This window comes from Oryctolagus cuniculus, chromosome 15 (genome assembly GCF_964237555.1).
Source record: "Oryctolagus cuniculus chromosome 15, mOryCun1.1, whole genome shotgun sequence".
Classification (NCBI taxonomy): Eukaryota; Metazoa; Chordata; class Mammalia; order Lagomorpha; family Leporidae; genus Oryctolagus; species Oryctolagus cuniculus.
The window spans coordinates 66,261,238-66,286,194 of NC_091446.1; the positions used below are offsets into that span (position 1 = coordinate 66,261,238).

General features: G+C 51.4%; 2 protein-coding genes across 6 annotated transcripts; one reads left to right on the plus strand and one right to left on the minus strand.

Moving 5' to 3' along the window:
* Positions 1-762: 762 nt before the first annotated feature.
* VDAC2 (voltage dependent anion channel 2) lies at positions 763-13,271 on the plus strand. 4 transcript variants are annotated; one of them, XM_070057005.1, is made up of 11 exons: positions 763-937; positions 1,068-1,154; positions 1,361-1,415; positions 2,394-2,462; positions 3,588-3,637; positions 6,202-6,354; positions 6,445-6,497; positions 6,955-7,182; positions 8,510-8,660; positions 11,650-11,707; positions 12,517-13,271. In XM_070057005.1, exons 3-11 carry the CDS (start codon positions 1,385-1,387, stop codon positions 12,606-12,608), a joined length of 885 nt encoding a protein of 294 aa, XP_069913106.1. In that variant the 5' UTR covers positions 763-937; positions 1,068-1,154; positions 1,361-1,384; the 3' UTR covers positions 12,609-13,271.
* COMTD1 (catechol-O-methyltransferase domain containing 1) lies at positions 10,757-17,173 on the minus strand. Of its 2 annotated transcripts, none has more exons than XM_051823187.2 (7): positions 16,971-17,173; positions 16,668-16,795; positions 16,361-16,466; positions 16,156-16,274; positions 16,024-16,078; positions 15,780-15,913; positions 10,757-10,980 (listed from the first exon to the last, which is right to left on the minus strand). In XM_051823187.2, the coding sequence occupies exons 1-7, from the start codon at positions 17,062-17,064 to the stop codon at positions 10,852-10,854; spliced, it is 765 nt and encodes a 254-aa protein (XP_051679147.1). In that variant the 5' UTR covers positions 17,065-17,173; the 3' UTR covers positions 10,757-10,851. The 2 variants fall into 2 exon arrangements, with proteins under 2 accessions (XP_051679147.1, XP_002718446.1); XM_002718400.5 differs by lacking the exon at positions 10,757-10,980 and adding an exon at positions 15,452-15,679 and having other exon boundaries at positions 16,971-17,169.
* Between the last annotated feature and the right edge of the window lie 7,784 nt (positions 17,174-24,957).

Here is a 24,957-nt window from a genome sequence, read left to right on the forward strand (position 1 = left end):
GGCGGCTTTCAGAGTCACAGAAATTCAGGGAAAAAGACTCCGCTTCCCGTCTACGGTTGAATGACTATCAAAGGTCACTTCATCTCATTTAAATTTGTCATTTTATAGATGAGGAAGCTCAAGTACAGGTACACGGGCTAAATTACTGAGACGAGCGATAGATCTGGGTCCCCAATGGACCCATTTCTGTTCAGTTAGTTTGCTCATTTTTCCTTCTTCCCGCACACCCGAGAGCTTGGGTGCCGCAATCACGCCTGGTTGGAGCCCTACAGGTTCTCCAGGCCTCTCCCCAACTCCTCCCCGCCCCAGACAGCTGCGCGTTAAAAGCAGCCCCGCGCGAACCGGGAGGAGGCCCTGGAAGAGCAACACCGAGGCGCTGGCACCGAAAGGGGCGGGACAGCCTGGGACGTGCTCCAGTCGGTCCGGAGAGCCCCAGGCCCACAGTCCCGCCCGCCGGCGGGGGGACAATCGCAGCGAGACGGGCGAAGGCGAGACGGGGCGAGGGGAGGGAGGTGGCGCCCCCTGGCCCACTCGTTTCCCACTAGGCCTGCAGAGAAAAGCGCATGCTTCCCCAGCACCGGGCGGACGGAGCATGGCCGCGCAGACTCCTTCCAGGAACCCGCCACAAGGAGCTCCCAAGAGGGCTGGGCCCTAAAGCCGACCGAGTTGGAAGGATGTACGTGACCCGGGTGGTGCGCGCCCGACGCCCCGCCCCGCCCGTGACGCGCCCGCGCGGGCCCCGCCCCCTCCCCCGCCCGCGCAGGCCCCGCGGCGCTGCCTCCGCCGTTCCTCGCCGCTTCGCCTTTGGGGTGCCCCGACCGCTGCCTGACCCGAGCGAGCGCCGGCGGCCTCCGCTCTCCCGGCTCCCACTGACCGACAGCGGCAGCACACCTCGGAGGCGGGGGAACCCTCTGTCCAAAAGGCCGCTCCGGAGCAGGTTGGCGCGATCGGCGGGCGCGCGGTGGGGACAGGCGCGGCGGACAGCCCGTGGGCAGCGGCGGGGTCCTGGCTGGGGGAGGACTGGGTTGCGGCGGGCGGAACGGTGTCTCCTTCACTTCGCCCTCCAGCCGCGGGAGCTGCATCTTGATCCCGAGCGAGCCGAGTCGCCTCAGCTGTGAGCCTAGCGGCGGCAGCAGCCCGCCTCAAGCCACCAGGTACCGCCGCGCTCGCCTCTCGCCGGCCCAGGAGCTTGGGCGCCGGCAGCCAGGCGGAAGGCCTGACTGGAATCGGGGTCGGCCCAGGCTCCCTAAGATGGCCGCGCCGCCCCGCGGCCCCTCGCCCCTCTCTGGCCGAGACCTCCTTTTGGCCCTCTGACCCGCTTTTGACCCCTTGCTGACCGCCCCTCTTGTCCCTCCCGCAGATCACCTCTCCCCGCGGCCTCGCCATGGCGACCTACGGACAGCCCTGCGCGCGGCGTAAGTAGAGCGGGGACCTCCGCAGGCTGGGGAGTCGGAGCCCGTCGGCCCGAAAGCCACGACTTGTTTCCCTCCTGGCTCTCCAAGGACTTGGAAATTGGGCCCCTCCACCGTGGGCTGCGTTCTCTGCGGAGGGGCTGGGTGGCCGGATTTCGCATTGGGGAACCCGGCCCAGGGAGTTGCTCTTTGACTGCGTTCCCCTTTAGCTTTCGGACTTGTGTTTGATAAACCTGAAAGTAGAGTTGTTCATTGTTGGGTCCCGCCGGTGGAGGATTCGAACACTCGATTTTCTGGAGAGCAGTACTCCCCCTTGAAAGAGCGCAAGGTCATTACATGTGCTGCTAAGGGCGTGGACTTCCTTTGTAGAATGAATGAGCGGAGCGGGTGGTGTAACAGCTCAGATCGCTAGCCGCATTGCACTGGGCGAGGACTTGAGCATCTAGCGGTGTATGAAGCGCAGTGTGATATTTACTTGACATAGACATTTAGGTGAAGCGCAGATGGCGGTGTTTTTTCTGAGCTCCAGTATTGGAGTTCCCTTCTCTCCTGCCCGGTATGGTGCCTTTGACCTCAGGGAGGATACTAAGGGAAGAGGCTTAGATTTTGATTTTATCTCATGTGGTTATCTCGGCCCATCCCATTGAATTCGTGTCTACACACGCGTTTCATTTGAACCAGTTTGATCCTAGCAAGTGAGGTTGTAGACATTAAATTTAGGAATAAAAACGGGTTTTCTGTTTTGGAAGGAATTTCCCAAGTTTGTGTATCTACTTAACTGTGGTCATCCATTTTAGAAATGAGGCTTTGGCGGTATCTCCTTCATGGATCATGGAGTTTTATTGTAGCGCCTGGTGTCCTGAGAAACAGTTTCACCAAGTTAGATGCCTTGAATTTAAAGGTCAGCACTGGCTGATAACCTAGTGCTTGGACAGCGTGGCTGAACAGGAATATTAACACTGGAATGTTTCTTCCTACCAGCAATGTGTATTCCTCCATCATACGCCGACCTTGGCAAAGCTGCCAGAGATATTTTCAACAAAGGATTTGGTAAGGATATTTTTCTGAAATTTTGAAGTCACATGAAAAGGTATTGGGATTCCTTAGGAAAACTCATTGGTTTCTTCATTTGTAAACAACTCGCTGGGGTAATTCTGCTCTTCGATACATTTTAGTTTCACCTTCTGTTGGAACAGTTACCATCATCCATGTCCCCTTTCACTTCAGTTTCCCCGTTTTCCTGAAGTGTAGTTCAAGGAATGCAACCTTTGAGAAAAAGCAACTTGTTCTTAATTCCTTCAGTTATAACTTAGTCTTTGGTTGGCTGGAGTTATGATTGTATAATTGAGGGATTGTGTGTGTGTGTGTGTGTGTGTGTGTTTGTGTTTGTGATTGAGCTATGGACTTTTTCAAGTAAACTTGGAGTTTTTTCTTTATTTTTTTAAAAATATTTATTTATTTGAAAGTCAGTGTTACACAGAGGGAAGGAGAGGCAGAGAGAGAGAGAGAGAGTGAGTGTCTTCCATCCGCTGGTTCACTTCCCAGTTGGCCGCAACGGCCAGAGCTGAGCTGATCCGAACCAGGAGCCAGGAGCTTCTTCCGGGTCTCCCATGTGGGTGCAGGGGCCCAAGTCCTTCCACTGCTTTCTCAGGCCATAGCAGAGAGCTAGATTGGAAGTAGAGCAGCCAGGTCTTGAACCAGGGCCCATATGGGATGCTGGCATTGCAGGCGGCAGCTTAACACGCTATGCCACAATGCCAGCCCAACTTGGAGTTTTTGCAAATGAATTTTGTTTACACTCCCTCTCTTTAGAGTATGGGAGATACCCCTTTGGAATAAATGTCCTGAATGATTCTATTCTGATAAATTAGTGGCTGTTCTGAGTTTTCAATTGAGTTGATTTTCTAACCTGATATTTAGTTCAAAATCGTTAGAAGTGGGTTTTCTTGTGCCAAGTATAATGCAGAACACTAGGCAAAGCAGCACAGAGGTACTCTGTCCTTGGCACATCAGTTTACTTGCAGTTAATTTTTAACAATTTTATTTAAATACTGTTTCCACATTTTTTTATCCCTTTGTGAATAAGTGGAGTTTATTCCCCCACTTATTGTGAAAATTTGTATATATTTGTTATGCAGAAGAATAATTTTGTTACCGTCTGCTCCTTGCCTGCAGGTTTTGGGTTGGTGAAACTGGATGTGAAAACAAAGTCCTGCAGTGGTGTGGTGAGTGTTAGCTGTCAGATAAGGTCTGGTGAACCTTTACGGTTTTTCGATCCATAAAGTGATCATTACTGAAAAGTATCTGTCTACCTGTTTTATCTTAAGAAAAATAAGTTAATTTTGATTGAAGCAATTTGTGTAATGCCCATATTCTAGCAGTCCTGCGTGGAGAAGGTTTTGTATTTTGTGAATTTAGGGAGTTCTGATTTGAGTGTTTTTAAAGAGATTAGTATTTTGGTGTTGGTGTTTTGTTTCTTCCTAATGAACTTCTATAAAAGGGGTAAAGTAAAATTTAGTTTTGTGTAATTTTTTTTCTTACTGTAAAATTTTTTGTTTTGAGATTGGGAGTGAGTATAAATAGTGTGCTTATTAGAATATTACTATTTTTAAAAAGTTCTTGCTGTATTGCATATAACTGGTATGTTTCTTAATGCCTAGGCTTGTTGGGTTGTAGGGTTTTATATTGAACACAATTGTCATTTGGTTTCTTTGGTCTGAAAGGAAGCCTAGGTGTTTAGGTATGATTGAATGACTTAGTTTTGGTCAAGTTAACAGGTTACAGAATAGTAACTTAGTGCTTTTTTTGTGTTCCCACTCTTGATCTGTTGAGGGTTCTTAAACACTTGCTGTGTGTGTGTTGAAACACAAAAGGTCTTCTGTTTAAACAGCTTGCTTTCTAGTTAGACAACGTATACTTTAAACTGAGGTAAATCAGAATTATATCAGCTGTTTTTGTTTGATAAACCAAAATCTTAATTGGAAAGAGAAGGTTTATTGTGGATAGGGTTAGGGAAAATTGATGGAAGTAAGATCATGAAGAATGTATGTATAGGAGCTTTGTTAGATGTTGTTTACAATTAATGTGTATACTTCAACAGTCATTAGTTCTGATCCTCTAATACATTAGGTAACCCCCAAAATAATATTTTTTTTACCTGAATTCTAGAGATATTCAATTCCCCCAGAATGTAGAAGTCAAAATTTCTGATGATAGAATGAAGGGTATAAACTCCAGCTCATTTCCTGGTTCTACAGGGTGATGTTGACTTTGTGTCTTGAGAATCCCTTAGCATTTGTGGCTGACTCTTGATCTGTGGGCTGTTAGATGGCGGTGGGTGGGACTTCAGCAGTCATTAATCACTGTCACTCAGGATTAAAAATAGCTACTCATATACACATTCCTCTTCAGACTATCTGCTAGAAGAATGTGCTCCATAGTTTTCATAGTACTTTCTTTTTCGTGGAGCACATGAAAATAGGCAGTTGTAAATGTCGTTTCACTTTAATCTTCCAGAGGTAAGTTTTGTTGATACCTTTGAGGAAGCAGACCCAAAAAGTTGTTTTGTTAGTGCTTTTCATGTAAATGAACCCAGAATTAGATGGCAGAACTCCTAATTTTATAGCCAGTGTTCTTCACTAACATAAGCCAGTGCTTTTTAGTGAGTATTGAGTGCCAAACTTTGGCTTGAAATTCTTGTTAATGAAAGCATCTAATTTCAGAAGGTTGTATGTAAGATTTAGGGGTTTGAGTCTTTTTAATTGCAGAATAGTAGTTGCAGAAGTGTTCTCTTTGGCCTTTTCCCCATTGATGTTTTTTTGATAGTTCCTCACTTGGAAGGTGTCATAGTTTCAGGTGAAAGTCTCAATTATTTCAGATCAGCTTTGTTTAGACATGTTTTTCCTTTGGCTAGAGTTTAGAGCCATCATTGGTAGACAAATTCGATTCTTAACATCTTAATATTTTAGTTTGGAAGATTTCAATTGCCTGTCTATATAAACTTTTTTTAAAAAATGAGGTTTTGCATCTGGCATTGTAGTGTAGTGGGTAAAGCCACTGACTACAGCATCAGCATCCCATGTGGGTGCTGGTTCGAGTCCTGGCTGCTCCACTTCCAATCCAGCTCCCTAATAATGTGTCTGGGAAAGGAGTGTAAGATGGCCCAAATTCTTGGGCCCCTGCACTCAACGTGAGAGACCTGGAAGAAGTTCCTGGAAAATGAGAATGTTAAAAATGGTTGGAAAAGCACAAAAGCTGGTGAAGACTTTCTGAACAGATTATTACATCTACTGCTTTCCCAGGCCATTGCAGAGAGCTGGATCAGAAATGGAGCAGCCGGGTCTCTAACTGGCGCCCATATAGGGTGCTGGCACTGCAGGCGGCTGCTTTACCTGCTACGCCACAGCGCCGGCCCCTTGGACATGGACTGTTAACTGGTATCTTAACTTCTAGACCAAACTGTGCCCTCCCCCCACCACTGCTTTTGGAATCCCAGATTGGCCTTAGCAGGTGTTTCCTTAAAAGGTATACAGCTCCTTCACTAGAAAATTAGCTACAGGTTAATTTGTAGTTTATTGAAATATTAGCTATAAAGGTGGAAGTCAGTTACTTACAGGCTAAAATGTAACTCTTGTGTGTGCTGAAAGAGTAGTGTAGCGTAGAGGGTTATGAGTGTTCAGGAAACTAGGAAAAGGAGGATCAGTGAAATCATGGTGTGTATGTGTGTAAGTTAGGCAATGGATTCTGGGCTTATGAGAAAATTCATGGATATATTTTATTGTCTTGATAGGAATTCTCAACATCTGGTTCATCTAATACAGATACTGGTAAAGTTACTGGGACCTTGGAGACCAAATATAAATGGTGTGAGTATGGTCTGACTTTCACAGAAAAATGGAACACTGATAACACTCTGGGAACAGAAATTGCAATTGAAGACCAGGTAACATTTTAAACATGTGGTTAAGTACTTTTAGTTTTGTATTTCAAAAAGGAAGTAAAGCTGAATATAAATTTTTTTCTTTCAAAATAGATTTGTCAGGGTTTGAAGCTGACATTTGATACTACCTTTTCACCAAATACAGGGTAAGATGGACATGCTTTTCTGTGTTACTTTCAGAGCATTATTCCTCGTGTGCGTAGTTAGGAAAGATGCATGTTCACTGTTAGCTTCCTAAGTGCCTTGTGCTGGAGACTTGTTTCTGGTTTTGGAACACCATGGTAGCATCAATGGCATACTGACACATATTTGCCTCTTTTTGTTGTGCCACTGACTTGGGTAATTAACATGTTTCTAAGAAGCTTTTGTGATTGCCAGTTCTGCAAAGCAGCCTTCTGTGATGGTGGTGGTCCAGTTACCCCAGGTTCCCTTGGTTTCAGTTCATGGAGCTGTTTTTTTAGCCCTGTGATAGTGTTGCTGCTGGTTTTATTCTTAGTCATACTGCAGTTTGTTTAAGTGTTTGGTGCCCTCTATGCAGAAATTGTCTGTATAAGTCTTTTTCTCTGGTATCAATTTTTAATTTAGTTTTTTTTTTCCCTCCAGAAAGAAAAGTGGTAAAATCAAGTCCTCTTACAAGAGGGAGTGTATAAACCTTGGTTGTGACGTTGACTTTGATTTTGCTGGGCCTGCAATCCATGGTTCAGCTGTCTTTGGTTATGAGGGCTGGCTTGCTGGGTACCAGATGACCTTTGACAGTGCCAAATCAAAGCTGACAAGGAATAACTTTGCAGTAGGCTACAGGACTGGGGACTTCCAGCTACACACTAATGTGTAAGTATTTCTATTCTAGGCTGTTGTAATGTATGCCTGTGTGTGTGTGTGTGTGTGTGTGTTTGTGTTTGTGTTTTCCCTTGACTGTCTCTAAGATGCCCCTCAAAAACTTAATAGAAAGAAGGTAGTCTAATTTTTGGTGCTAAGAGACTAATTGTTCATAGGGCACTCAGTGTGTTTTATGTTTTCTGAAGCATTAGGCACTGGCAGCCTGCTTTCAGTGCGTTCATTTGACTTAATGACCTGTGGTATGTTGGGTGCATGGAAAGGGCTTAAAGATTCCCCGTTATGAAAATAATGCTTTGGTGGCTGGTGCTGTGGTGTTGCGGGAAAACTGCTGCCTGCAGTGGAGCCATCCCATATGAGTGCTGTTTGGAGTCGCAGCTGCTCCACTTCTGATCCAGCTCTCTGCTAATAGCCTGGGAAAGCAGTAGGAGATGACCCAAATCCTTGGGTCCCTGCACCTGTGTGGGAGACCCAGAGGGAGCTCCAGGCTCCTGGCTTCGGCCCAGCTCCGGCCATTGTGGCCATTTGGGGAGTGAATCAGCGGGTGGAAGACCAACCCCTCCCCTCTCTCTGCCTCAGCCTCAGCCTCTCTCTGACTCTGGCTTTCAAAAAGAAAAGAATGCTTTGGTAACTTGCAGAGAAGTGCAAAGAAGAAAACTTTTCTCATAGATACATAATCTCTGTTGATGTTTGTGGTGTGTGTATATACAAGTATACACATAAAATATGTTCACCAAAGCTTGTCTTAAACCCTTTGCCCCTTTTTAGTGCATATTCCTGTGGCATTTTGCATTTTACAGCATGATTTTTAGTGTGGTAACTTCCCCAGATGGATGTACTTTGATGTATTCAACCGTTTCTTTTTTTCGGATGGGGGAGATTTGTTTATTTTATTTTAAAGGCACGAGCGAGTAAGCACTTTTTTTTAAAAAAGATTTATTTATTTATTCGAAAGTCAGAGTTACACAGAGAGGAGAGGCAGAGATAGAGAGGTCTTCCATCCAATGGTTCACTCCTCAATTGGCCGCATTGGCCGGAGCTGCGCCGATCCGTAGCCAGGAGCCAGGAGCTTCTTCCGGGTTTCGCATGTGAGTGCAGGGCTCTAGGTACTTGGGCCATCTGCTGCTGCTTTCCCCGGACATTAACAGAGCTGGATTGGAAGTGGAGCAGTGGAGACTTGAACTGGAACCCATGGTATGCCGTTACCACAGAAACACTTAAGATGCAATATGGGTTGTGGCTTTTAAGTGTAGTGTTAACAATATCGGCCTTAGATGGAACATTGTATGTTCAAGATTTACTAATGTAAACTATCTTACAGCAATGATGGGACAGAATTTGGAGGATCAATTTATCAGAAAGTATGTGAAGATCTTGACACTTCAGTAAACCTTGCTTGGACATCAGGTACCAACTGCACTCGTTTTGGCATTGCAGCGAAATATCAGCTGGATCCCACTGCTTCCATTTCTGTAAGTACTTCTGGTTTACCATGTGGCTTTTGTTTGTGGGAATTAATCTTTGGGTATGGTGAATTGTGCTGAAAATTTGAACTCTGATTTACAAATCCCCAGTTTATAGATACATTAGAATTAGAATCCATAATGCTGCCTTCTTTTTTTTAAGATTTATTTTATTTGTTTGAAAGGCACAGTTAAAGAGCAAGCTTCCATCTACTGGTTCATTCCCCAAATGGCTGCAACGGCCAAGGCTAAGCCGGTCCAGAGCCAGGAACTACTTTTGGGTCTCCCACATGGGTACAGGGCCCCCAGGACTTGGACCATTTTCCGCTGCTTTCCCAGGCCATTAGCAGGGAGTTGGATGGGAAGCGGAGCAGTCAGGACTCCAACTGGCATCCATATGGGATGCCAGTGTCGCATGTGGCACTTCACCTGCTACGCCACATTACCAGCCCCTGTAATGCTGCCTTTTTTTTTTTTTTTTTTTTAATGGAAATAGTGTTAGAAGGTTGATGTCCAATCCAGGCCTCAGGAGTTTGTTTAGCCTCAAAAGTTTCTGAATTAGTATTGATAATAATCCTTAGCTCCAAGGCTGTCTAAGTACAGTTTAGCCAGGGTTTTGGGCCCTGTGCAGTTCTGTTCCATGTGGAGGAATAATAGTACTTTAGTTTTTACTTTGTCTTTTTATGGTTTATGAAATACCTTTAGATTTGATCTGAGAGCTCATCGATACACATGCCATTTGGCAGGTGAGGAACCTAAAGCTTGGTGAGGGAAAGGACTACACTACTAGTGGCACAGAGGGAGCACAGAGCCAGGACTGTATTTCCTGTCTAGAGTGACCGGCTCATCGGCCTTGCTGGGACTGCCCTCTGGACTAACCCTGCCCCCTTCCAGTCCCAGGCATGCTGGAATGGTTGGCCACCATAGACTTGTCCTTACATTCTTGCTGCTGTTTATTCCTTCAGTCATGGTCGACTGAGGCTGCAGAGGGGCTGGCTTCAGTTTCAGACAGGTCAGCAGCTGTCCCTGTGTGTCAGTTGCTTGCAGGTCAGGGACTGCCTGTACTGTATGTTCTGGGAATAAAAGAAAGCTAAGCCATCCGGGAGTTATTTCTGTTACGTAAAGGACTCTGCATCTGTGAGTACAGTGTGTTTTGATAAGTTAGGCGGTTAAGTTTTTGTCCCATTCTTGTTGAAGATTAATCTTTGCACAGAAGCACCCAGAATGCTTTCTCCATTGGTAAAGCAGCGATTCATTTATTTTCCCCTTTTGTTTGTAGCACTAAAAACTCAGGATTTGCACAGAACAGTATTCTGAGGGTTAAATTGCTATTTTCTTCAAATATATGCCTGTAGCACAATAAATATTTAATGCCAGCAGTGGAAGAAGTATCTGTCGGCCACCAGCAGTTCATAATCTAAAATGTGAAGGCAGTCTGGGGTCCGTGTGCCATTGTAAAGCTACGTCATTTCTTTCAGTGGATTGTGTTGTCTGATGTTGCACATTATGAGTATAGTTACCAAATTATTTCCACATCTTTTTGGCTCACAGAAGCTGTTTGATAACTTTATACTGTTACCCTCTCAGATTGTTGAAGAGCAGAGTTGCTTGGCTAGGCAACTAGGTCCTGGAAATGGGGGTTAGGTGCCAGGGTCCTCTGGTATGGCTTGATGCTGTTTTTGCTGATAGGGAGTGAAGTTAGAAGGAACTTCTTAACATGTTTTGTTGTGCAGGGTTCTTTAGACAGGCAGAGTTAGACAGTGAGAGGTCTTCCTTCCATTGGTTCACCCCCAAAATGGGTGCCACAGCCGGCGCGCTGCGCCGATCTGAAGCCAGGAGCCAGGCGCTTCCTCCTGGTCTCCCATGCAGGTGCAGGGCCCAAGGACTTGGGCCATCCTCCACTGCCTTCCCGGGCCACAGCAGAGAGCTGGACTGGAAGAGGTGCAACCGGGACAGAACCGGTGCCCCAACCAGGACTAGAACCCGGAGTGCCAGCGCCTCAGGCGGAGGATTAACCTAGTGAGCCATGGCGCCGGCCTGTTTTGCAGGGTTCTTGCCAGCCCTCAACACAGGGATTGTTGCAAGGATGACAGGAGCCTGCACTGTTTTTTAAGATTTTATTTATTTATTTGAGAGGTAGAGTTACAGACAATGAGAGGGAGAGACAGAGAGAAGGGTCTTCCATCTACTGGTTCACTCTTCAAGTGGCCACAGTGGGTGGACCTGAGCTGATCTGAAGCCAGGACTTCTTCAAAGTCTCCCACGTGGCTGCAGGGGCCCAAGTGCTTGGGCCATCTTCTGCTTTCCCAGGCCATAGCAGAGAGCTGGACTGGAAGAGAAACAGCTAGGACTAGAACCAGCACCCACATGGATGCCAGTGCCGGTCCCTGGCCTGCATTGTTAAATGATGCCCCTTAAAACCTCTTAAGGACAGTGAGTTACAGATAGCCAGGACCCATCACTCAGGGAGGGGTGAGAATGTGATCTGATTCTTCAGAGGAAATGTTTGTCATTTGGAGATAACATTTCTGGTTTTCATTCCTGGAGCAGCCCTGAAATTAGCTGTATGTGTATTTAATTCAGAAATGTAAACTCAACACTCCACTTCACAACTGGCATGTGTCATCTGTCTCTAGTGAGCCTAGGGGACCTTTTGTCACATTTTAGCCTGATTTTGGTGTATTAGACTGGACTCAGCAAGGCAATTCTTAGGATTGCTTAGGCTCTGTGCTGTATGATGATTTGGGATCTGTGGACCCATCCTGCTGGATGTTAAGGGTATTGTTTGAGCATACTGGCAATACTGTCTTAAGTTAAATGAAGGAGATTAAGTGGCACCTACTTGCCTTTTGTTTGGCTTAATGCTCGATATTAAATATTATCTCATGTGATTTGAAAACTGAACACAATTTCATAATTGCATGACTGGGAAGTCTGCAGGGACTTTTTTCTTCATTCAAAAATTTTTCTTAATGGTTGTTTTTGAAATTTATTTTAGGCAAAAGTCAACAACTCTAGTTTAATTGGAGTGGGCTACACTCAGACTCTGAGGCCTGGTAAGTGCACTTGATAAAGTAGGATAAATGTCTTGTAGTAGTTTTTACTTCTTAATCAAAACTCACTTGCTTCTATCTCCGTGGTCTGTCTTTATGTAACATTATAAACTTGCATCGTTTTCAAGAGCAGCATCTCTCCAACTTCAGTGTGTACATGAGGCAGGCACCTTGCTAATCTTTAATCTTGGTCAAGTGTAGATTGTAACCCAGTAGGTTTGGGATGGCGATTCTGTATTTCTAAAGTACCAGGAACTTTTACCCCTCCATACTGGGGATTTCCCCAGACCTTATTTTGAAACCTCAGGAAGAAATTGAAAGAATGATAAAAAGTGAACATCCATGTAGGCACAGCAGCCCTAGCATATGTAGCGTAAGAGTATATGGTATTTTACTTCATAGCCACAATACCACTGTCACACCTACAGAAGCCTGCATTAATTCAATATTAATAATAACCTAATAAGTTCTCTTGTATTCAGACTTCTCCACTTGCCCTCAAATGTCTTATTGTTTTTTCCTTTCTAGGGTCCATTTACAATTTTGTCTGTTCAGTCTTTCTCTGGATAGTACATCGAACATTTTATACTTGGAGTATTACTACCATTTTTATGTTCTTGATACCGCACTTGGGATGGTGCCTCCCCCCGAGTTCTGGTGTCAGATATCCAAGCGCCCTCTGGTGGCTGGTACTGGGAGGTCCGTTGCAGGCTGAGGCAGTGCCAGGCAGGCTGTGTGGGTGGGGCATGATGAGGAAAGGTTTGTATTCTGAGCGCAGAGTTGTGCATCATGCTTGCTTGTTTCGTTTACAGGAGTGAAGCTCACGCTGTCTGCTCTGGTAGATGGGAAGAGCATTAATGCTGGAGGCCACAAACTTGGGCTTGCCCTGGAGTTGGAGGCTTAATCCAGCTGAAAGAAACCTCTGGGAATGGATATCTGAAGATTTGGCCTTAATATATTCCATTGTGACCAGCAGGCTTCTCCCCCCAGGAAGGTGATCAAAACAGAGGATGATCTAGACAAGAGCTGTATTTTAAGTATTTAGACAGTCACTTGTTTGCTGGTTTCTAGTTGAATTGGTTCTCTCTCTAGTTACCAACACTGCAGTCGTGCAGCCACCTGTACATTATTTAAATGTATTTAACTGTTAAATGCACTACCCACCAATAATGAAATAGACCTTTATGAAAACTGTGCAATTGTGTGCATGTTTGTTTTTATGTTCCTTTTAACATTGAGTATTGCCATTGAATGAGATGGATCAGTGGATATTTTAAGATGCGGTTAAACTTTTTATGTTAAATTCAGCCATCCTTAGAATTACTTTTGGTATCCCAGAACGTTACAAATTATGAATAAAACAAGTGTACATAATTAATGGCTCTAAGTATTTGCAGAGTTAAGGATTTGCCAGGTAGGGTCAGATCTGTCTCCCTGCTATCTAGCTAATACTTTATTTTTCTGGTGAGCATTTTGCTCGTTACCAAAATTTGTGTCACAAAGTTCTCTGTGTCCCTAGGAGAATTTCATGAAAGAGTACAATAAAATAAGAGAATACACGCTTTTACATTCTTCAGTTTCTAAGTTTGTGCAAAATCACATTGTATCATTTTTAACCTCAGGAAGAAAGGAAAAGGGATGGTGCTGACAGGTTCTGCACACACACCTTAGTTGCTGCAGAAAAAGAACAAGCTACAATCTCGTGGGATGGGAGGTAGAGAGGGAAGTAGGCTGTGTCAGCAGCCAGGACTGCGAGAGGGGAGTGTGGGGGTCCTAGTGAGAGGTCATACTCATTTCCTCCCGGGCAGACACTGAAGAGCTGGACCCAGGTATGGGAGCAGGGCCACTGTACATCTGGGATGAGTGATGGCCATTGCTGGATGCGTTGAGAAAAGAGCAAGTTTTCTGATGGGAAGAGATTAAGTTGTAATACTAGGCCTGAAGTACAGTTTAAGGCCTCAGAGGGCAGATTAGAAAATGGAGTGCTTTGGTACTCATCAGCTAAGAAAGGATGCACGTGAAAACTTCCGGGTCAAGAGGAAGACTCTGGCCTGGCAGTTAAGACGCCGGTTGTCCCATATAGGAGTGTTGGGTTTGATATTCACCGCTGGTTACCGACTCCAGCCTTCCTGCCGATGCAGGCTGTGGGAAGCAGCAGTAACGGTTCAAATGGGGAGACCTAGATTGAATTCCTGGCTCCAGCCCAGTCCAGCCTCAGCCATCGACACTCATCTGAGGAGTGAGCCAGTGGGTAGGATCTCAGATACTGTCTCCCACTCTGTCTGCCTCTCAAGTAAATACTTTCCAGGTTGAGGAGAATCTGAAGAGAGATTAGACCTCGGGCAAACTCAGAGGGGACTGAGGGAGGCATGAAGGGATCCCAAGAACTGGATGGAACGGGCTGTGTGAGTGAGAGGAAGCTTCTTCGAATGCGGCTCTGCAGACGAAGGCAGTTGGCTGGAATCGGAAGCAGCCTGAGTCAGGACCTCTTGCTAGGAAGGAAATGCATGAAAGCAGCTCTCAGTGTCAGGATGTGCAGCTGACCCGACAGCTCAGACGTGAGACTGCTGGTGGTGACTGGCAGGCAGCACGGGGCCTCGGCGCTGCCAGCCTCTGACGTCCTGGGACAGCCTGCGGCCACTTGCTAATTGGCCCCTCCTGGAGTTCACCTGCTTGTCTGGAAGTGATCTGTTACCAGTTAAGTCAAGGGCCCACTTAAATTGGCCCTGTTTACCCATTACAGCCCAGTACACTTCTGTGCCTGTAGGGGCTCTGAGGGTTGTCCAGAAAGCAGGATCCTTGCCAAGAGCTGTGCGATTACGAAAGTAGTGGCTGTGGCTGGTCTTCAGCAGCTTCCCCCACCCGTGCTACCAGGTGATGGCGAAGCCTACTTGGAATCCAGGTTTTCGCCATTTCTGCCTGAGGCGGAACAGAGAACTGACCTCCAAACTGTGACGTGGCTGTGAGATCTTCCATGGGGAGGTTTCAGTGAAAGAAGCAGCACGTGGCGTAAGGTGCTCAGGAGAGCCTGGCTCCCTCTCCACCTGCCCTCTAACACGGTGCCGGGAAGCCTGAAGCTTTCTTCTTCAAAATTGCCAGGCTGTGGCCTCGGGGGCTGGGCCTCTGCGGGCGTCCCATGGGGGCGCAGGTTTGTGTCCCAGCTGCTGCTCTTCACCCAGCCGTCTGCTTGTGGCCTGGGAAAGCAGTGGAAGGTGGCCCAAGGGCTTCGGGTCGGCTCAGCTCTGGCCATTGCGGTCATTTGGGGAGTGGACCAGCAGATGGAAGACCTCTCTGCCTCTCAAATAAAATAAAAATTGCCGGGCGAAGCTGCCGTCTGGCCTGCGTGCTTCACACGGCCCTGGCCGGCAGTCACCCTTCACTTTGCTTCAGGGGCCTGGTTCTGAGGGGATGGCCACCTGCCAGGGTCTCTGCAGAGAGGAGGTTGGGGAGCTGACTGTTCCTTGACAACATGGGCTGACTACCATAACCAGCAGAAGTGCCCAACCACACCGCTTTCCCAGAGTGAGCCCTCCCACCGCCCAGCTGCACCCAACAGGAGCTAAGGGGCCTTGCCAGGCGGTGCGGTGGAGGCAGCCCGAGGAGCTACGATCTCTGCCCGCCGTGCAGCCTACGGGGTCGGGGGAAGAATGACCTCAAGGCCACCGGGCACAGGAGCAGGAGCAGCCCAGGGCATGGCCCGCCCTCCGTCTGTTCAGCGCCGCGTACAGAGGCTCAGTAAGTCGCAGGTCCCAGCACCACTTTATTACCACGATTTAAAACTCAGGGTCATTGCCTGGGGTTCCCACGCGCCAGGGACAAGCCCTAGATCTTAAAGGCCAAGGTGAGGCCGTCTCCCAGGGGCAGGAGGCTGACAAGGACCCTGACATCGCGCAGGATGCGTTCGTTCAGGTTCCTCACGCACTCAGCCGCCACGTCCCCCGGCCGAGGCTGCAGCACCTCTCCACGCCATAGGACCTGCGGGGGGCAGGGCCGCGTGAGGGTCGGGGACCGGGGAGAGCGGGAGCCCCGGGCCGCGGCCCCAGAGGGTGCGCTCTCCTCCCCGAGGCTTCCTTACCCTGAGTATGGCCAGGACGCCTCCGGGGCGCAGCAGCTGCAGGCACCGCTCGTAGTAGGCGGCGCAGTTCTCCTTGTCCGCGTCCACCACCGCCACGTCGAAGGTGCCCGCCTCGCCCGCCGCCAGGAGCTCATCTTGCGGGGGAGGGAGGGGCAGTCTCGGCTGAGTCCGCAGTCCCGCCCCTGCAGGTGGCCTCACACCGGCGGCCCCCTGGCGCCAGGGCCCTCCCCGCTCCGTGGCTCACCCAGGGTCTCCAGGGCCGGCTGCAGCCGGAGGTCGATCTTGTGCTCCATCTCGGCCTGCGGGGGCAGCGGGGTCAGCGCCGGCACGGCCCGGCGCCCGTGCTGACCGGGCCCCCAGGTGCTCGGGCGCTCACCTTCCTCCACAAGGGCCGCCCCACCTCCGGGGGCCCCGCGTCCACGTCGCAGGTCACCACGCGCCCCGCGGCGGGCAGCGCCAGGGCCAGCGCCAGGGCGGAGTAGCCCGTGAAGGTGCCTGGGGACGGGGACACGGACAGGCTCAGCCCAGGTCGCAGACGGCCCCGTGGCCTCGGCCCCCAGGGACCAGGGCCGCGCGCCTACCCAGGTCCAGCGCCTTTTCTGCCTTGATGAGCCGCGCCAGGTTGGCCAGAAGCTGGGCCTGCTCACAGGTCATCATCGAGCCCCCCTGCGGCTGCTCCAGGGTCAGCTGCATGGGGACAGAGTGGTACCGTCCCCGCCAGGCCCCAGCCCTCGGATCCGAGCCCACTCCCCGGAGGTTGGGGGGCGCGGCCGGAGGCGTGGACCACGGGGAACGCCCACTGCGCGCGCTGGGATCCCGGAAGCCCGACGGTGTCCCGCACCCCAAGGTCACTCAGCCACGTGGGACCCGTTCCCCTGCCCTGCTGACCAGCCGCAGGCTCCTCAGCGCCGGGTGCTCCCGCATGGATCGGCTCAGCAGATACTGCCACAGGGGGCTGTCCTCGGGGGGCAGCAGGCGCTGCTGTCGCCGGACACGCCAAGGGGGCCATCGTCTCCCTGCCGGGCAGATGGTATTAGCTCAGGACCGGGGGCCCCGGGCGCCGGAGCTTAGCCCGATCCACGGCCGGCCGTACGGATTTGCGGGCTCGGCTGCACCCCCTCCCTCGCGTCCACCCTTCTGCCTGTCCCTCCAAGGGGGCAATGCGGGGGCCAGGATCCCGGCCCTGCTCACCCAGGAAGAGGCCGGTAGCGAAGGCGGCGCCCAGCGCGGCCGAGCCCAGGGCCAGCGCGGCGGGCACGGAGAGCCGGAGAACCGGGAGGTTCATTTGCGCGGGCAGGTGGTGGCGGCGAGTCACGTGCGCTCCGGGTCTGGAGTCGGACCGGTGGGCCGGCCGGGCTCCACCTTATCTGGGCGCTGCCTGCTGAGCCTGGCCTTGGTCGCCCTCTGGCGGCCACATCGCGTTACCGCAAGCCCCCGCCGCAGAGAACCGCGCGCCCTCTGGTGGCCTCGCGTGGGACTGCGCCCTTTGGGTAGCAGGTTTTGCAACTGGGTGTAGGTTCTGCCCTGTGCCCGAGGCAGGGGCCCGGCTCCGGAGCACAGACCCGACCTCTCCTGGCTATACTTCTTTCACGTCTCCAGCGTCTCTGCGGAAGCTCCTTGGGACACCTGTGTGTGCGTTTGCGTGTGTGTGGCGCGCAGCAGTTAACAAGACAAGAACAGAGCACAGATGAAACAGGTTACAGGGCCCAGTGGGAGCGACTCCGAGAAACGGACGGAGCGGACCAGGCCCGGGGCTAACGGGATGGACGCTGAGACGGGTGCTAGGGTCTGATTTGGGCCCGTGTGTCTAAGCTTTGGTTTACTTTCTGGGTGTAGAGCCCTGACTGTAAAAGGCACCCGAGGAGCTGCGGGGATTCGGGGCCTCGCGGAGGCTTCGCGCCGAGGCTGAGGTCTGGGGCGTGGCCCTGGGAGCCGGGGGCGCGGCCTCCAATCAGAGACGGGGGTGTGGCTGCCGCTTGGGCCAATCAGCCCGCAGGCGCCGTGCGGGGGGCGGGGCCTGCGGCGCCGGGCGCGCCCAGGACCTGCAGCCGGGCCGCGGAGGCGGGCGCCTGGCCCTCAGCTCGGTGACCGCTGCGCCCCGCCTGGCCGTGCGTCTCTGGGACCTGCGGGTCCCGTGGCCCAGGCTGAGGACCGAGGCTGCTGGCGTCTCCTCGCTCTCAGAGCCCTGGCAGCGCCTGGACGGGGGCAGCACCGCTGGGTGCCCGTCCCGCGGGCCCGAGAGGCGGTGACCTTGGCCGCGTTCCCCGGGGGCGGAGCAGGGCGCTCCCTCCAGGCTCGCTCCCTGGGGTCCCGCGGGGCCCGGGGCCCTGGGCTTGCCTGCGCCGCGGGTGTGGGGAGGGCGGGCGCAGGGGCCGGCGTGTCACCATCCATCCCCGTCAGATTAAAAAACTAATTTGAAAAGATTAATGTATTCCATTCTTGTTAGGCTGGCTCGGATACCTCTGGGCCCGTGGCCGCTCTGCCTCCTGATTATTGAATTTTTATGGCCTGGTAATTAATTGCAGATTCCCTGTTTTGTTCTATTTCTTTTTCTCTGACATTTTAATTTCAACAAAAAGCAGTGGTCCCCTTGCAGGTTCCCTCTGGAGATCCTAATGGTCTATAAAACAGAGTGACTTATGGACGTGGCACCCACTTGAGTTGGTGAGCGGTTGTTTGAAACCTTGCTGATTACGCAAAAGCTAATTCCGCCCCCTCCCCCGCCCCGCTCAATCCTCCCGTCCTGCGATGGGGGGGGGGGGGCGCCGGCCTCCCAGCCCTCCCCCCCCCCGTTTGCTTCAGGGCCTTCTAGAAGGCCGAGGACTGAGAGTAGAAGAGGGGGCACCAGGGAAGCCGCCGGCTCTCAGGGCCGCAGCAGAAGGTGGTCGTCCACGGCCCCAGTAGGTGAGGGGCCGGTTCCCGCCCAGTGGGCCGTGGCAGGTGCACGCTCTGCGCTGGGCACAGCTGTCTGCAGAGACCCCCCGAATCTCCATGCTCGCGTCCCACCCCTCCTCCTCCCAGCCTTGCTAACCTCCCAGGGGCCGGGCCCCCTTTCCCAGGGCCCCCTGGGACCGGGCAGGGCAAGGTCGCCCAATCAAGCCGGGCCTGACTTCGGGAACCCCAGCGTCCTCAGCGGCCAGGGGCGTGATGCGATGGCCGGGGAAGGGTGGGGGCTTGGAGGGGGCGGTGGCTCCAGAGCTGGGACTCCACTAGGGGGCGCAGGAGCTCAGGGTGGCCGGAGCTTTTGATTCTAAATCTGGCTTTTGCTGTAAAATCTGTTTTCAACATTTGGCTTAGACTAGGTGTGTGTGTGTGTGTGTGTGTGTGTGTGTGTGTGTGTGTAGGCACTGTCAACTAAATCGAAGACGGCTTGGATCTGTTTGTAAGGTCTGGCACGTGGGCACTGGTTTTCTGGGGTTCTCAACCTGGCTAAGAGGAGTTAGGGAGTGAAATGGGGCCCTGGAGGTCGCCGACTGCAGGGGCGTGGCTGGGAGACCTGCGGCCTGGAGCCCTCAGGTTTCAGGAGGCCACGGCCCGGCTCCAGGGGTTGGGGTCAGGCCAGGTGCACTGAGGCGCAGGGACCGGGACTCTGGGGCTCCTCGGGTGCGCTGGCCCCTCCTGCTGTGTGTCGAGACCCTGAGGAGTTGACATGGGCAAGGCCTCCCGTGCCTCGGTTTCCTCATTTGGAGGATGACCACGTGGGCTCCTGGGCCACATGCCCCTGGGATTGAACTCTGTGGCTGGGGGAGCCCAGCGATTCTCAGCCAGACCTCGCGAGGAGGATGGGCTGGGCTCGCGAGCTTTCACTGTGTGATGAGTGGCACTGCCTTGGCAGCTTGCCACCGGCGTGGTCGCCCTCTGGCTGTGTGGGCAGAAGTCCCACAAAGCTGGGTTCTCCCCAAGACTCCCCAGGGCTCGACTCCCTTGGGTGTTGGAGGATTCAGCTCCTTCTTGGAAACCTGTCTGTCTGCAAGGCCAGCAAAGCCCCCTTGCATCCTCCTGTTGCTGCCAGGGCTCCTGGCCTTGTTCAGGCAGTAATGTACTCAACTCTGGGGGTTTAACTATGATCAGCCTGAATGAGTCTGTGTAAAGATGAAATGCCTGGAACCATAGCAGCCATATTGTGACTATGAGGCAATACTGCTAAGGCTAAGAAACCAGAGAGGCAGAGGGTGCTGGTGTCTGCAGACACTGTAGTCACTGAACAATCCAGCAGTTGTGTGTCCTCAGTCTCCTTGTCGGGTGTGCACAGGGAGCCCTTTGTACTGTAGCAAGGGTTTAGCAGAAGCTCAAAGCACTCCACGCAGATCAGGCCCCAGGCACCATGGCCTGAGCCCACGGAGCTTGCTTGCAGTTGGTGTGGGTAATTCTGTGTTTACTTTGGGCTGAAGTGATGGATGCTACCTTGCACCTGGGGTCACACCCTCCAATGGCGGGGCCCCAGGTTCCTTCCAAGGGTGTCTCCTCACAGGGACCCCGTCCCATGTGCACCCAACCCCTGGCGAGCCCAGGCCCTCCCCCACCCGAGGAGTCCAAACGCCAGCTTGGGACCCACTTGCACTGCTGTGGATGGTGGCCTCTCATGCCCCCCCATCCCCCCTGTGACCCAGGCACCCCCCCATGCAGGAGACATGACTCATCTAAGATGCCCCAGCCAGGACGGGACACTGGCCCCAGCCTCGAGTGACCCAAAGCAGGGAGTCTTCCTGTGCCCTGGTCCAGGGCTGCACAGGCTTCTGGGTCAGTGGCTGACCAGGTGGGCGGGCTGGGGAGGCCCGCGGTGTGACAGCCCCCGTCCTCAGGGGCTTCTGTAGGCATCACTTCCTGGCTCCTGGCGCAGGAGACCTGCTGAGACGGTGCTGTCCCCAGACCCCCCCCCCCCCAGGCTCGGGGCCTGGCGTTCTCCCTGGGCCAGATCCTTCATCCTGGTCCAGCCACGCCCGGGGGGCTGACTCTGTCCATCCCACGGCCCTGCGTGCCCATTTCATAACCAGGCAAGTAAGGCTGGCAAGGCTGGGGGTGGCTCTGGGGGCTGGGTGGGAGCAGACCCGCTCGTTCCCCGTCTCACCGCGGCTCAGCTGCTGGAGGGCAGCCGCTGATGGCGCACAGCTGCCCTGCCCTGGCGCCACCTCCACCTGGAGGGCCGCACCCTGCTCCCCACGACCTGGGCAGACTATGAGGGGTGACGGGTACAGAGGCGACCCCAAAGCTCACGGTGGGACTCACTGACTGCTGCCTGCCACCCTGGCTGAGCTGCCCCCTCCCCGCCCCTGCCCCACGCCAAGCCTCCCAGGTCGTCCTCTGGGGGCCACCAGGCTCAGGCCCTGCATCTCCTGGGCTCAGCCCTCCCTTCCGGAGACTGCCCCGAGCACTGAAAGGGGCTCCGGGCCAGGAACCTGGGCTGCCCCTGGGGATGGCACTGTTTCCCCATCTGTGTGGCCGAGGTGGGGAAAGGCTCCCCCGGCCCCTCCAGCTCTGAGGTCTCGTGTGACCTGACGTGCCCGGGAGCTTCCTTCTGTGCCTGCCTGGCCCCACAGGTGCGTGGAATCCTAATAGTAGGGCACCACTTTTTCCCTGAAGGCCTTATTTCTCAAAATAAAGCAGCAGTTGTGTTGAGAAAGAAAATCCCAGTAGGTGATGAGCTGCAGAGCGGAATCTGTCCCTGTGGGGTCACCTGCTACTGAACCCACCCCCGAAGGGGAGCGGACTCATCTCCATCCTTTCTTAGAACATCATCTGTGCCGGCGCCGCGGCTCACTAGGCTAATCCTCCGCCTGCGGCGCCGGCACACCGGGTTCTAGTCCCGGTCGCTCCTCTTCCAGGCCAGCTCTCTGCTGTGGCCCGGGAGTGCAGTGGAGGATGGCCCAAGTCCTTGGGTCCTGCACCTGCATGGGAGACCAGGAGAAGCACCTGGCTCTTGGCTTTGGTTCAGCATGGTGTGCTGTCCACACTGTGCTGGCCATAGCGGCCATTGGAGGGTGAACCAACGGAAAAGGAAGACCTTTGTCTCTCACTGTCCACTCTGCCTGTCAAAAAAAGAAAAAAAGAAAGAACATCATCTGTGATATCTGGTGTGGCAGCAGCCATCTTTCAACCCAGAGGAAAGAGATGGCAAGTACAAGTAGGTGGAGAGAAGCAGAAGTATAAAAAGAAACTGGATTTTTGCCGGGATTTCTAAATCATTGCATGAAACCTGAAACCTCACCTCTACAACTCCAGTAAGTGAAAAAAAAAAATCAGTGTCTTTATTACTCAAGCAATTCTTGATTTTTTTAAAGATTTATTTTATTTATTTGAAAGCTGAAGTTACAGAGAGAGAGAGAGAGAGAGAGCGAGCGAGTGAGCGATCTTCTGGCTGCTGGTCCACTCCCCAAGTGGCTGCAGTGGCCTGCCTGGATCAGACTGAAGCCAGGAGCCCGGAACTCCATCCCGGTCTCCCACGTGGGTGCAGGGCTCCAGTACTTCAGGCCATCCTCTGCTGCTTTCCCAGGCGTGTGAGCAGGGAGCTGGATCAGAAGTGGAGCAGTGGGGACTGGAACCCGCTTCCCGTCACAGGCCGCAGCTTAACCTGCTGCACCACAATGCTGGCCCACCTGGATGTTTCTGTTTCTTGCAGCCCAAAGCATTGGAAACCGAATCAGCCATCCCGGTCACCGACCCACAGGTAACAGTCCTGTAAGGCTGAGAAGATGATCGGCTCGGAGAGGTTACTGGACACAGCTAAACTCACACAGCTGGCTAGGGGCAGTCCCCCCTGGGCTGGGACTTCAGGCTGGGAGGGGTCGCATCACTGGTCGGAAACTCCTTCCCGGTCCTCGGCTGCGTCGCCCTGTTATGGGGGGTAACCCCCTCTGTGCCACTTTTTTTTAGGGCACCACCATTTTTTTTTTTCGCTTGTGGCCTTTTCTGTCCCCCTATACAATGCCCTCCATCTCGATTAGAGAAAAACAAAATCCTGGTAGAGTGGTGGAGGGCAGTCGCCACTGGTCCTTCCTCGAGGGCCGCTTCTTGGTCCTGCCGTCACAGAGAAGGCCCACCCCATGTCCCAAAGATCCTGGGCCCTGAGCACCCTTGGCGCGGGTTGGGGTTGCAGCGGGAGAGGGGGGTGAGGGCGCGGATTGCAGAAGCGGCACCACACCGGGAGGGAAGCCGCGGCAGCGGCGTCCAAGAGGCAGAGGCTCAGGGTCTTGCAAGCATGGCCCGGGGTCTCAGCACCCATATGGGATGATGGCACTGCAGGCCGTGGCTTTACCCTCTATGCCACAGCACCGGCCTTTTGGTAGGACTCTGAGGCTACCATTCAACTCCCAGCACCCAGTCACCATTTGAGGCTGCCATTGTGGAGGGTTTGTTAGGCTGCCTCAGAACCCTGGAATTAAGGGATGACAGGGACGGCCCCGAAACACCAGTGTAACATGAAGAGCGGTGGAAAAGAATGACTGGAAGGCTACCGAGTGTGGTTGCAGTAACTGACTTCCTGAGTAGGTTGGGTAGGGGTTGGATCTAACCCTCAAGAGATTTATGTTCGAGTCATCGCAAGTACTTGGATAAGGACAGAGAGCTTCCCCAGTGCCTTCAAGAGTAGGAAAACAACGTCGGTTTTGCTTTGTGGACTGTTTCTTTACCTTGAACAAACGTTGAATGTTTAAATAGAACCAGTCTGAACGTGAGAGTGTTTCTGGCTCCTGTGCCTCTGTGTCAGCAAAGCCTCACCGGTGCTTACTCCGTCAGAACTCTGGTTAACTGTGGGATGCACCTGCCTGGCTCGGTGTGGCTCCACCGCGGATTGTCACTAACTCTGAGGGCAGGGATAGGCTCTGTCATGTTCTCTCCTGGATCCTCAGCACAGGTCTTGGTACACAGTAGGTGCCAAATAGTTATTTGCTTAAAGCATGATTATTGGAAAGGCCCTGAAAGGACTCTGAATTTAAAGAAATAGAATTAAGAGGTAAGTTTATTTTAGTGAAAAATTTTGAAATCCATGCATGGTTTGTTCATAAAATGCATTTTCCATAAACTTTTCAAAGGTCCCTTATGTACATAGGTTTCAAAAAATTTTCACCAAAATAACCTTTGAATTTGCATGAACTTTTTGAAGCCCTCTTGTATATGAAGGCTAAAGATTTACACATCTGTCAGCTACAAAATATTGAACAATGCTAGAAAAAATATTTCTGAAATCCCCTTTAGTTAATGAAGAGGCTTGACAGAGGCTGTGAGAAAGTAAAAGATACTGCTAGAGGCCAGAAACAAATTGGAAGTGTCAGTGCAAGGAAGTGATGGTTGAGACACTTTATTGATAACACCTTCTTTGGGCAGCCTAAAATGTCCACACCTTGAGCTTTTGTGGCACAAGAAAGAAGCAAGAGATTATAAAAAGCGACCAGAAATATGTGAAAAGGAACCAATAGTGCTTCTAGAAATTTAAATATATAATCTGTGAAATTAAAAACTAAATGCAGTGGTTAAACAGAATAGACATAGCTGGAGATGGAATTTATAAATTGGAAGACATGGCTGAAAAAATTATGCATATAGCACAGAAAAATGGAAAATATTGAAGGGGTTGAGACATGCAGGGTGGAAAGAAAAGTTACAGTACACACCTAATCAGATTTTTTTGATGGCAGTTATAGGAATATTGGGAGAGAGGCAATGTTCAAAGAGGTAAGAGCTTTTTTTCCCCCATGATTGTTGAATGACATAAATCCTCAGGTTCAGGAATTCCAGTGAACACAGACAGAAAAAAATGAAAAGTCCATACGTAGATATGTTTTAGTCAAATTCAAGAATACTGAAGCAGGGGAAGATCTTAAAAGGACCAGAAAAAAATTTTTATTCAAAACTTCTGTAGTTAGAAGAAATTAAATTAGATTAAATGGTTACCTAGTAACAGTAGTTCAGTAGTAATAATGAGAGAGGATACTAGCTTCAAAGGGCTTTTAAAAATCCACACCAAGTGTGGGCTCTCTGCTCCCAGTGAATCTTTAGGAATAGGTGTAGAATTGAAAGCATGCAAAAAGTCTTCACAAGTTTACAGAAAATGCATATCATGAAACACTGCATGGATTTCAATTTTTCATGTGTCAAAATTTAGCATTTAATTCCATTTCCATCAACTTTTTGTAATAACTTCACATTTACTTTTACTGGTGTCATTAGCAACACAATTTTTAAT

What these genes read in the sequence shown, in the direction of transcription:
- VDAC2 (XM_070057005.1), top strand. Translation starts at nt 1,385, where the DNA reads ATGGCGACCTACGGACAGCCCTGCGCGCGGC. An exon ending in ATCCCACTGCTTCCATTTCT is followed by an intron (nt 8,661 to 11,649) that starts GTAAGTACTTCT and finishes AATTTATTTTAG; the next exon opens with GCAAAAGTCAACAACTCTAG. An exon ending in CACTCAGACTCTGAGGCCTG is followed by an intron (nt 11,708 to 12,516) that starts GTAAGTGCACTT and finishes TTTCGTTTACAG; the next exon opens with GAGTGAAGCTCACGCTGTCT.
- COMTD1 (XM_002718400.5), bottom strand. Translation starts at nt 17,064, where the DNA reads ATGAACCTCCCGGTTCTCCGGCTCTCCGTGCCCGCCGCGCTGGCCCTG. An exon ending in CGCTACCGGCCTCTTCCTGG is followed by an intron (nt 16,796 to 16,970) that starts GTGAGCAGGGCC and finishes TCTGCCCGGCAG; the next exon opens with GGAGACGATGGCCCCCTTGG. An exon ending in GGCGGCCCTTGTGGAGGAAG is followed by an intron (nt 16,079 to 16,155) that starts GTGAGCGCCCGA and finishes CTGCCCCCGCAG; the next exon opens with GCCGAGATGGAGCACAAGAT.